This window comes from Rhinoderma darwinii, chromosome 7 (genome assembly GCF_050947455.1).
Source record: "Rhinoderma darwinii isolate aRhiDar2 chromosome 7, aRhiDar2.hap1, whole genome shotgun sequence".
NCBI classification, from domain to species: Eukaryota; Metazoa; Chordata; class Amphibia; order Anura; family Rhinodermatidae; genus Rhinoderma; species Rhinoderma darwinii.
Window position 1 is genome coordinate 106,866,180 of NC_134693.1, and position 13,300 is coordinate 106,879,479.

Here is a 13,300-nt window from a genome sequence, read left to right on the forward strand (position 1 = left end):
GCATCTAATTAGAGCCAGCATATACATTCATTACTCTCTTGCCTCGAGTTTCCTCTTATACCGATTTTAGACAGGAAAGGTCAGTGGTAAGCTATCACATTGCTGCCCTGCTTGCTGGACAGATGTAACCTTAAGGCTGTGCCTAAGGTTATGGTTGTCCAATTAGTAATATACATGTTTCTTATTTATAACAGGCAATTCCATAGCATGTCTTCTATTTAACAATGAGTTTGACCCTGTTCTGTAACAGTTAATTTATTCATCTATAAAATGCTGATCATATATATATATATATATATATATATATATATATATATATAGAATCCAAAAATCAGGCAGCACTCCAAGGTATAAGCAAGGTAGAAAAAGGTGCTTTATTGGTCCATATACACACGACGTTTCAGCTCAACACAGGAGCCTTTCTCAAGTGAGAAAGGCTTCTGTGTTGAGCTGAAACGTCGTGTGTATATGGACCAATAAAGCACCTTTTTCTACCTTGCTTATACCTTGGAGTGCTGCCTGATTTTTGGATTCTACCACAGCAGGTCTGTTAGCCCTGACCTGGGCAGGTCGGCACCCACCTACGATTTACAAGGCTGTGCGGCTGACATTGTATTTGGACTTTATATATATATATATATATATATATATATATATATATATATATATATATATGTATTTCTATATATATATATATATATATATATATATATATATATATATATATATATATATAAAAACATAGAATGTAGTAACGGCACCAGGACTTCAGGGTAGATGAAAGCAAGGTGGATTTATTCACCTCAACACAGCAACGTTTCGGTTCAACAGGAACCTTTCTCAAGCCATGAAGTCCTGGTGCCGTTACTGTGTTCTATGTTTTTCTCTATTCTGAATTGGGGAATTGATTCATCCCTTGGTGATGAGCACATGGCCTGATTTTTTGGAAGTACTGGAGTGCTGTGTTCATCTATCTTTGTACTGTATATATATATATATATATATATATATATATATATATATATATATATATTGATAGGTAGATTGGTTTTTAGTAATTGCTGATTTGTTATAATATCTCATTATAGATAATGTCAGTAGAAACGAAAAAATCATGTGAATTGGCTTGACATCCCAATAACATGATAATGAATCAAGAAATTTATTTTTATATCAAGAACTTTTCATGGTTCATCCTTACTCTACACTGTAAAATGGAAGACATGATTACTTTTTGCATTTAGGAAAACACAAAAAGTTTCACTTGGTCATATCTCGGCACTTTGCCATATATCCAGTGCCCAGGGCAGGATCGGAGAAATTTTTATGGGATCAGGAAAGCAATTACTTTTTGAATCTTTACAAGATTTAACAGGACGAGATTCAAACCCATCCAAAGCATAAGTCTAATCAACGGACACAAATTTATTAATTTAACCTTTATTTTTGGATGTTCTCCAGTGATTTGATGATCTGGAGTTCTTTTGTCAGAATATTGTTGAGAATTGGACAATGCATGACAAGGAGTGGTAATTTATTCTAAGCGCCACTAGAAATTGAGAACTATGCCTCGTCATAAGTAGTGGATCAGAAGTTATCGCAGCCACCTCAGAGCATATAGAAGAATTAAGACCTTTGTCTAGAAGTACTGGCACCTTTCTGTAAAATTAAGATATTCCTCTAAATTGTTTTACTAAAGGTAAACCTGTTGTGGTTAACAAAATACAGGTTTATGTATCTAGCAACAATCTTAAAGGAAAATCCCTCGTGAGGCAAGCTTTTAAGAAACAGATTTTCATTATTTTTGCTTCTACTATTTATATCGTAGTTTCTAATGGAATAAAACCAAAAATGTTATCCAAAAAAATACTCACATAGCGTCCCAGGTTTAAGCGAAGTAGCAAAATGTGTTGTATATGACTAGTCTCGGCCCTATCACTTCTGCTACTGCTACTGACAGTGTTTTCGTGGTGGCCAATACACAGAATAAAAAGACCATAGCAGCACGCGTCAGGTGAGTGTTCCATATATTTAGCGGATGTGACCTTCATTCAGCCTGCAAATCATCAAACATGGGTCAAAGAAAGTAAATCATGGAGTTTGTGAATGACATTGGGAGATTTATCATATCATGTGGTGGTGTCGGCTGGTAAAATAATCTTTTGTGATCAGTTCTGGGCCAGTGTCAGATGTAAAAATTAATCTCAAAGAACGTTTGTACCAAACCTTGGTGGAATCCAATATCCGACCACATCAAACTTACCTGATAGAATAGATGAAATTGAATTAGGCTACGGACATCGCCACAGTTTCCAGCAATTGAGATGGCCCCAGATCGCTCTTGACGTATTGGTCATAATGTGATATGCATGTTCTTATCCACCTCTACTATGCATGTGTTCGTGATTATTTTCAAAGAGCCATTTTAGCTAGATGCCTTGTAGTATTTTATTTCCTTTTCAGTTACCATTCATTTCACTTACTTGTCAAACTACATATTGGAAAAGCAAGAAGATGAAGGACCAAGAATCTGCTAAACAGACCTATGTTTCTTGTTGTATCATGTTACAAAACCCATTGTCTTGAAACTCAAGGTACTGTTCTTACCAGAGTTGACAAGATAAGGCATCAAGCCCATGGCAAACCTATCGGGACCTGTTTTCTGTTTCACTCCACAAATCATGACCATTACTATGCCGAATGCTGTACTTTTAGAAGCCAGGTTGACAATGGGAAGACAATAAACTAATGAGAATATGACTGAATACTATAGGAAGATTTGTTAGTGTGTATTTACTTAGTAAATTGAGTAAGTTTGGAGTCCATATTATATTGTTATTTTTTTCTCATTAGATAATGCAATATATGGAAATTTAAAGACACTGTGAGGTGGATTGTAAATTATTTAATTAGTTCCTTCTAGGGCCCATTAGATACCAGTCAATCCTCGCAGGCAGGATATCTCCATCTGTCACTGCTGGATTTTTTTTAAAAGTGAAATGTGCCGAGTGCTTTTATTTTTCTTTTCTTCTTCATCTTATGAGTTTTTTGTTCTTTTTTTTCTTTTTTTTTTTTACACTAATGCATGCAAAAAATACAGTTCCCATCTCTTCTCTTGAAAATCATTGGCCAAAAGTCTTGTGTACATTCCCCTCCATCCCTTTTTCCAAACCCTCCCATACCCCCAATTCCAACAAAAAAATTGCAACAGAAAACAAAAAGCCAAAACAGCTTATGTCTCTGAAACCACAAAAGTAAACCTAAAATAATACCTGCAGCTTACTCACAATACGGGACACCCATTTTGAAGGCCGAAATAATTAATTAGAATATCAGTTGTCAGAAACGAATGCTATCACTGAGAAACCATATATTTTATCCAGGTGAATTAATACTTTAAATTAGCCACAAAATGGCTGCCTCCAATGTATGTGAGCATTTTGTGTTCTTTAACATAAAAATTAACCTAAAAACGCCATCACGGCAGTTAGCTAGTCAAGAAACACAGGGAAATGTAGAAGTGACAAAGTTAAAACCATGCACTGATAAACTAGAGAAAGAGATGTTGCAAGCTGACATCATAAAAAAAAAACATAGATAGAGTAACGGGACAATATGGTGCAAAATATAGCTCGAATTTTAATTCATGTAATCTTTGATTTTGAAGATGCATTTGAACAAAAACCATTGAAGACTAGATAGTCCTTAGATTACAACAAGACTTTAAGTTAGGAAGGACTAAAGCTTCTATATTCTCCTGGGTTTCTTATTTAACTCATATGGACTATCCATACATATGACATAGCATTTTTTTATAATCTATTCTCTGTTCTTCTATATTAGTATTATATTTCATTAATAAATACTTTGGAAACTTTGATGAATAATAATATCTATGTTGATTTAAAGGAACACTAAACCTAGAAATTAATTTAAAAAAAGTAAACACAAGAAAAACACGCCCATGGCGTTTCTCAGTCTGCAGGATTTTCTCCTGAAACAAACAATCTTGTAGAAACCTTGCAGAGATCAAGGATTTGCTTCTGTTAATTTTTTTTTTTTTGGCTAGTACATTATCTGGGTGGGGCTTATCTAAGGGGTGTGGTTTTGAGTTTATGGTCTCCTTTTGCAGACAAAAAACAGTAAGGGGGGCGGTTCTTCTGTAGTCGGCAGTAGCATTACAGCTAGACACCGAGTTGTGAGAAGAGACTGGCAAATCCCTTGGTACACATTTAGAAGAATACTTTATATATTTCTCATGGTTTTGAGTGCAATATGAGACAAAGTATGATTATAGGGGAGAGGGGTATTAAGGGAGGAATTTCGGAGATTTGTTTTTATCTCTAGTCTATATTTATTTATTTTCTGTATTTAGTGTTCCATTAAAATGTAAAAATTCTCATTTTAACTTAGCAAACAGATTTTAACTTAGTAAACAGAAGCATACACATACATTAGCAAGTATTGATAGAGTGCCGTAGGTACCTTGTAAGGCTAAATGTGCTTTACGGCCTACTAGAGACAATGCTTACGCATATTCAGTAGATTTTATGTTATTATGCAACTACAGGTTGAGAATGATTTGAATTTACAATAATTTGACATATATTTACTATAACTGTCTTTAAGAGTGCAAGATAAGTCAAAGACATTTAGCGCCTTCCCTTTGGCTAGCTAAGAAGATTGAGAACTATGGTATTTCAGAAGAAGAGGTAATGTTATAAGTTAGTCTTCAAACATTAATAAGTGATGAAATGAGGTCACTATGAAATTCCAAATAAAACTAAATGAACTAATTAATTAGTTTTGGATAGAAGCAAGGTTTTTGAGTCCATATTAAATTCAGGTCTAATGGAATTTATTATGCTGACTCAAACTTCTTTAGTATTCATGGTCAACATACCTGTACATCACAAAGCATTTAAATAAACTTTGGAGAAGCTATTTTTAGCTTACGATGGCAAATTCCATTTAAGGTCACTATTTCATTAGTGTAAGCAGGACAGACTTTTCTCCAGAGGTCTGATGGAAAATTCACCATATCGTTAGATTGCTGCTTTATTGCCAGCTTTGTGTCACAACTCATTGCTATCAATTTAGACAAGTACTGAAGAAACTGGAGAAGAAGATTATCATTTAAAATTATTAAGGAAATGGTGTTCTCTGGGCTAGGTAGTGCATGAGATCAGCTTGCAACATTTAGAGCAATATATATACTTTTTTTTAACAAAATGCTAAAAATGAATGAAAATATTCAGCAACAAAAATATGTAAATGGGAAAAAGAGTCACCAATACAGCATGTGGAGACGTGGAGGGGGAGTGTTAAAAAGGGGAGGAGGTCTGTGCCAGAAAATTCCCTGTGCAGAACTCACAAATCTCTTTGTCTCCCCTCTGTGAGGATACATCCCCACCTCTAATGTAAACTTTAATTGCAAACTGTAGTGCTTCAGCACCACAATTCTCAGCAGAGACATGTCCACAGCCCTAGCCGGCCCTTAGCACCTTGATAGGTGTAATTTACAGTTTCTGTTGAGCAGATACTCCCTTCCAGTAATCCAAGATATCGTGCAAGTCCTCCCCTTTGGCAAACTGGACCTTTTTGCGCAAAGCATGTCCAGCTGCTATGTAGACCTCCTCCCGGGTGTGTTTTTTATAAGGACGGAAGCGCTCCCAAATCTTGTGGGTGTTTTCAGTGGAGTACTCTGGACTGGAGGAGTATCCAGAGAAATGGTGTCTCGGTGACAGTTGGGAGTAGCTAGAGTCCCTCTTGGAGCGGGAAAGTGGCTTCAGAAAGCTGACTCTCTGGCTTAATGTATCGGCACTTTCCTCATAATACAGAGCAGGAAAGGAGTGACGGTGTTCACTACAATGATAGGAAGGCTTGACATCTAAATGGTGGACTCCAGAAGAAGATACTAGTGGAAGGCGATCCATATGGCTATTCAGAGGGCTGCTCTTCTCAATATACTTGGAGTCACACTTTAGAGGCTGATCAGGTACATCCAAGCTAAATACTCTGGCACTTTTAATGGAGCCACTAGACGAAATGCTGCAACGTTTCTTCGCAACTGTGGCAGCGTCTGCACTCAGCTGCCGCTGAAGAGGGTGAACACCGTCTTTGTATGGAGGAGAGAGGAAGCTCAACCGTTCCAGGTGACCCGAAGAACTGGCTGGGATTGACTGGCAATCGTAGCCCAGCTCCGGGTCCCCCCCGCCTAAAAAAGAAGCCGTGTCTAGTTTTAGGGCATCAATGCAATTATTGATAATTTGGTTCACTTTATCTACCTCCTTAGCAATTGTTGATATTTCAGATGCTGAGCCCTCACCATTGTCTAGTTCACGAAAATCTTCTTCATCTTCATCCCCTCCTGAAATCCCTCTTTGACCTCTTTCTAATCCTTCGCCACTTCGTACTTCCATGTAGTTTGTTCCCTTTGGACCTTTGGGTGTTCCCATTTGAGAATTCATAGTTTTGGAACAAATGCCTTTATCTCCACTTCCAAGGCCAGAAACTGAAGTAGGCAGTGAAGAAATGCGAGATATAGGGATAGGATGTTCTGACATCTTCTGTGATGAATGAGGCCCAAGACATGGGTCAACATCTGAACCATAACGCATTTCAAGAATAGTCTTTTTAACATTGAGGGATTTTTTCTTTTCTTCTTGCATTCTCTTCTTTCTTAAGCAGTAATATACAACTCCCAGTATGATAACCATGCCAAAGAGGCAGCCCAATATGGTCATGATATAGTGTGTAGTGGTAGAAGTGTTGGGAGAAAATTCTTCCTTATCCTTAGAACGAGTGAATACAAAGAGGCAGGTATGGTTGTAGCGTTTAGAGTTGCGAATGGAAGCCACACAGAAAGTGTAATTGACATGAGCTTTCAACTTGTCCAAGGTGATATATTCCTTCTTGTGCTTCAAAGTTGTTACATCATATACAAAACTATTATTATACTGCACCAAAATATACATCTTTTTATAAGGATATGGAATAGTGACAATCAAAGTGGCTGAACTTCCAGTTACATGATGAATTTCAATGGTGGGCAAAATGGAAGAGTCAGTAGTAGATGGAGGCGTTGACTCAGGGTAAAGAATGTCGCCAGGATTATAGCCAGAATTTTCATCTGGATCATGTAAGGAATCTGGTATAAGTGGAGTTGGCCTTTCGCGTGCAACAGAAAAGATTCCACCATTTTTGCATCGAGCTTGAAGAACCGTTATAGCATTTCGGCTGTGGTGAGGCCTGGGGCTTAAGAGTGGGAAACCCGCAAACTCTCGAGGACTTTCACACTGTAAGCGATCATAATTTCGAGTGAAATTGTTAAACATGACAAGCCAATCAAGAAAGCTATAGAGTTCACAACCACAATGAAAAGGATTCCCAGCCAGTTCACATGCCATAAGTGCTTGAAGACCAACAAAGGTAGAACTATCCAGCCTTTGGAGTCGATTAGAGGATAAGTCAATGCTTATAAGGCTCAAACATTCAGAGAAAGCTCCTGGGGTCACCACCTCTATCAGGTTATGCTGAACAAAGAGGAACTGTAACCTGGGCATACCCCTAAGCATTCCCTCAGACAAATTGGTTAACTTGTTATAACCAAGCTGAAGAATCTGTAAATTGGATTGTCCAAGGAAGGCTCCATCTTCAATGTAGGAAATCTCATTCTTGGTAAGGTTCAAATCTGTTAGGTTTCCAAAGCGAGATAGAGAAGCATAGCCAATTATCTTTAACTTATTTTCATTAAGCCTGAGATCATGAACTGTACTGTTGATATGCTGAGGAATGGTCTCATAAGGTGGTTGATTCTGACTACATATAGCCAACCAAACATAACCCTTGTCCCCCTCAATTAGCCAGCAATCACTATGTGCTCCTGGTGGGAGGTATGAGAAAAAAAAAGTTATTGTCACAAAGACCCACCAGCATAACATGATGCCCATATCAAGAATGAAGGGCCAAGGCAAGAGATGATGTCCAACTCCGGAGATTTGTGCCTAAGTTAAAAAATTCTTTGTTCCACAGTCCTTCTGAAGATTCTGTGCATCATGTTCTACAGGACAGGATATGAGAGCAGGTCTCCTTTAAATAAAACAATCTAATCGACTGGGTTGCTCCACGTTAGCGACAGTTACTCATTTGTATCTTCACATCTTCTATCGAGCCTTGGTAACTTAGGATGGACCGAAAGAATAATTGGAGACAGAGGACAGAGAATGTGTATGTGTGTGCCAGCCGCCTCAGTGCCCTTGAATGTAGATTTTAAGAGATGAATCCGTCTCTGTGTCTGTCCATCTCCAGCTGCCACCAGAATCTGAAAAAACGAGAAACAAGACTACATCAGCAGAGGAGGAAATAGGAGGGAGAGAGGAAAAAAGGCAGATGCTTTTAGGTGGAGAAGAGATGGATATAGAGAGGAAGGGAAATCATGGTTCATAGATGGGACTAAAAGTAATAGAAGAAATTCTTGATAATGAATAAAGGAAAAGATACCATCCAAGAGAGAGGGGAAAAAAATGAGACTTAGGCAAGTGGAAGTAGGTGATAAATATGTAAATGATCCTCACGCTACACAGAAGGGGGAGTCAGAGGGAGATCAGAAGATATAGCAGCTATCAAAGCCAGTGGGTTGAAAGATAAAGATAGAAAGAGTGAAAGAATGAGGATTGAAGAAGTTGATGTCAATTAAAGCAGACAAGAACCAGCACAAAATCAACTCAACTTCTACCATCATGGGGCACTTTCTGGGCATTAATAAACTCTACATAAAGATGCTGTTTGTCAGATATTCTCTCTTTCCTTAGTGTTTATAGTAGAAAATATTCCCAAATGAATTAAAGACACATTGTTTCTACATCTGACATAGTCATAGAGAAGATAAATATAGGTCATCGCTTCACACAGAAACTACATTCCCTTTCATATTGATGTATGAGACGATTATTTGCTGTGTAAGAGAAACTATTATTCCCTAATTGCCGTATACTTAAAACAAACAACAGCAATTTAGTGGCTGCATAGTTGGCTGCTTGGGTTGGCATCACTTGGATCTGCCTTAAATAAGAGGAGAAAATCTTCCCAGATGTTTGCTTGTACGGCAGTATCAGCATAAATAAGCTGTTTGGCGGCAAAGAGAGGCGGGGGCAGGGCTAGCTTGGTGGAAAGCTTCCTATCCTCTTCACATGATACAAAGCTCATATTCCCTATTGACATTATGGACTATGGTACTATCAAACTGAGAACCAGGGACAGCTTGTGCTCATGTTTTTTAAAGAGGCTCTGTCACCAGATTTTGCAACCCCTATCTGCTATTGCAGCAGATAGGCGCTGCAATGTAGATTACAGTAACGCTTTTATTTTTAAAAAAACGAGCATTTTTGGCCAAGTTATGACCATTTTTGTATTTATGCAAATGAGGCTTGCAAAAGTCCAAGTGGGCGTGTTTAAAGTAAAAGTCCAACTGGGCATGTATTATGTGCGTACATCGGGGCGTTTTTACTACTTTTACTAGCTGGGCGTTATGACGAGAAGTATCATCCACTTCTCTTCAGAACGCCCAGCTTCTGGCAGTGCAGATCTGTGACGTTACTCACTTCCTGCCCCAGGTCCTGCATCGTGTCGGCCACATCGGCACCAGTTGATTCTGCAGCAGCATCAGCGTTTGCAGGTAAGTAGCTACATCGACTTACCTGCAAACGCTGATGCTGCTGCAGAATCAACTGTAGCCTCTGGTGCCGATGTGTCCTCGCTCGTCTGACACGATGCAGGACCTGTGAGTGACGTCACAGCGTGATCTCTCGAGAACACGCTGTGTGTCTGCACTGCCAGAAGCTGGGCGTTCTGAAGAGAAGTGGATGATACTTCTCGTCAGAATGCCCAGCTAGTAAAAGTAGTAAAAACGCCCCGATGTACGCACATAATACACGCCCAGTTGGACTTTTACTTTAAACACGCCCACTTGGACTTTTGCAAGCCTCATTTGCATAAATACAAAAATGGTCATAACTTGGCCAAAAATGCTTGTTTTTTAAAAATAAAAACGTTACTGTAATCTACATTGCAGCGCCTATCTGCTGCAATAGCAGATAGGGGTTGCAAAATCTGGTGACAGAGCCTCTTTAATATCTCGATATGGGAGGAGTCCGTCTATGGTAGCGTAGTGTAATTGTGATTAATTGCATTGAAGTGTGACCTCCTCATTGTATGTCTTCGATACAGACTTAGAGAGTGATGATCTTTATATAATGTTATAACTTGACGGCAGATTTTCAGGACAGCATCAGAGGGTGCATAGGTTCTATAAAAGTAGATTAAAAGGAGAGCAAATAATAGTTTAACGTTTAATATCTACTTATTGATAAATCTTTAATCAAACAATATATAAAGTCAAATATTGAATGCCATTGCTGGACATAAACTGGAGAAGGTCATGTAATTCTGCATTTTATAAGGGATAGTGATTTCTAGAATAAAGCAGGTTTAAAACCCAAAAATAAAAACCACATACAAATATTTTCAGGTAATGAATACAGTTGTAAATTGGTTATAACACACTCCATAAAGTGTAAATGGAGTCATAGCTAGGGCTCATGTACAAGGCCATATTACGTACGGCATCTATAGAAGTACATGGGGTCTCTACTAGTTCTCCTGATGAATCCAACAGAAAAAAAATTGAGTCTTTCAGACTCTTCAGATATTCTCCCGTAAACGCATTGATTATGGGGGAGAATATCTCCATACACACTGAGCTCAACGAAGCCTGTACAGTAGTTCAAGAGGGCCATGCAGAACCACACTAATAATATAATATTCCCAGGAATTATAAAGAGGAATAGAAGGGATTTGCTCCACTTTATATATGTATTTTCAGTGTGGTTATTTGCTGACATTGTCAATAATATTTACTAGTAGAAGTTGGTGTGATTTCTGCATCATCCATGCTACTTCATATAACATTGTGTCCTTGTATTACGACATGATCCCTACTTATTACTGTCTATGGAGATTTGGTCAGCCAGGACCCACGCCAAGTGGCAACATCAGCTCCATGCAGTCGCATCCTGACTCCAGATTACTCAGATTATGTTTCTATGTCACATAAATGACTCTGTACAACTCTACATAATACATATACAGGTAAGCCACAACATCGACATTGTGCCGTTTAGTATTTTGAAATGACTTTAAAGAGGACCTGTCAGTTCTTCGGATATTTCTATTTTAGTAAATATTGCATTCCCATAAAATAATAATCCTGGAGCATCTTTTCTTAGAACTTTAGACTGTATCATTCCTCTGTTATTCCTCCTACAAATTTATGAGTGGATGTTAGCAGTTGGGAGTGTGTCCCTACACAGACTGACATTGTCCAATCAGTGCTGACAGTTTCAGACACTGTAAGAACACACCCCTTTGAGAAGGGTAATGGTAACACGCAGTTGTCAATTTATTCATAAATATCTAGGATGGATAACAGAGGAACGGCACAATGCAGAGTTCTAAGAAAAGATGCACCAGAATTGTGGTTTTATGGGAAATACAAGTTTTCACTAGAAAATACATGTAAGGAGAGCTGACAGGTCCTCTTTTAGAAGATACTGCTCTGCTTTCCTAAATATTACAACTCCAGTTATTCTACAATATAGAATATACGGCAATAGAATATAATAAGCGCATTGTAAAACTTGGATTCATACTATACTACAACGTACATAGCATATGCCAAGTGTCCATGCAAAATGTTGTGTAAATGTTGACATCCATGTCACTTGGATGCAGAGCCAGATTATGGTTAAATGGAGCTCTTGGCAGGGTAACACTTTTTGGCTCCCGCCCTTTGTCTGTTATAACTATGTTAGCTGTCGATCATCCAGAATATTAGTCACAGATCCACTTAATGAAGTGTTCCTCTACATGACGTAGGAGCTTATGCTCCTATCACTGGCGTAGCTATAGCGGTCGCAGCGGTCGCAATTGCGACCGGGCCCCGAAGCCAGGGGGGCCCACAGCCCCCCGCACCACTATAGTAACAGACTTTACTTACCTTCCTGGCTCCGGATCGCAGCGGAGGTCCTGACGTCAAGCGCTGTGCGCAGCGCATGATGTCCCAGCGCTATGCGCCGCGCACAGCATCGAGACGACAGAACTACCGCCGTGGCTGAAGAGGAAGGTAAGATTAGCCCTGACTGGCGGGGTCCGACTCCCGGGTCCCGCCAGTCAGCTGTTTTGAAGGGGCTGCAGCACTCGTACGAGAGCTGCCTCCCCTTCATTCCGGTCACTTCATTCCGGTCACACTGTGAATCGGTGTCGGCGATTCACAGTGTGAGCGAGTAGTGAAATGAAGGGAAGCAGCTCTCGTACGGGTGCTGCGGCCCCTTCAAAACAGCTGATTTGCGGGTCCCGGGAGACACATCAGCTATTGATGGCCTATCCTGTGGATAGGCCATCAATGTTTAGGGACTGCACAACCCCTAAGCCTACGATGTAACAGGCTTAGGGGGCCCATGAGACAGGATCACAGATTGTGTGATGCTGTCTGCTGGGCCCTGTATCTAAGCCAATCACATGGTAGGCTTAGATACATGGCCCATGCATGATCCTGTCTGCTGGGCCCTGTATCTAAGCCAATCACATGGTAGGCTTAGATACATGGCCCATGTGTGATCCTGTCTGATGGGCCCTGTATCTAAGCCAATCACATGGTAGGCTTAGATACATGGCCCATGTGTGATCCTCTCTGATGGGCCCTGTATATAAGCCTACTACACTATAGGTTTAGATACAGGGCCCCAGCACACAGTAATCTTATACTGTATAAGATTACTGTCTGCTGGACCCTGTATCTAAGCCTACGTTGTGGTAGGCTTAGATACAGGGTCCCACAGACAGTATCACACATGGGCCCTGTAACTAAGCCTAACACATGTGTTACTAATCGTTTTTCTTGTGTGTTTTCTTACAGGTTCGGTCGTTGGACTACGTCGGATTCCAGGACTACTTCGATGACGGCTTTTTTTTATTATCAATAAAATGGTTAATGAGGGTTGTGTGTTTTTTTTTTTATTTCAATAAAATATTTTTTCTATGTCTTTGTGTTTTTTTTTAAACTATATTACTACCGCCTTAATAATGGCCGCCAGCTGATTGACAGTATCCATTGCTAAGGCGGGGCTTAGTGTTAGCTGGTGCAGAGGCCAACACTAACCCCCTTTATTACCCCGGTACCCACCGCCACCAGGGGTGCTGGGAAGAGCCGGGTACCATCCAGTACTTGACCATCTGTAGTGAT

General features: G+C 39.5%; 1 protein-coding gene across 2 annotated transcripts in view; it reads right to left on the reverse strand.

The window, feature by feature from the left end:
- Positions 1 to 737: 737 nt before the first annotated feature.
- The window catches only part of ELFN2 (extracellular leucine rich repeat and fibronectin type III domain containing 2), a 94,665-nt gene continuing 82,102 nt past the window's right edge, over positions 738 to 13,300 (reverse strand). For both annotated transcript variants that reach the window (XM_075833770.1, XM_075833771.1), the window contains exon 2: positions 738 to 8,323. In XM_075833770.1, coding sequence (XP_075689885.1) covers positions 5,520 to 7,952 — 2,433 coding nt within the window. In that variant the 5' untranslated portion in view covers positions 7,953 to 8,323 and the 3' untranslated portion in view covers positions 738 to 5,519. The remainder of the gene's footprint in view (positions 8,324 to 13,300) is intronic.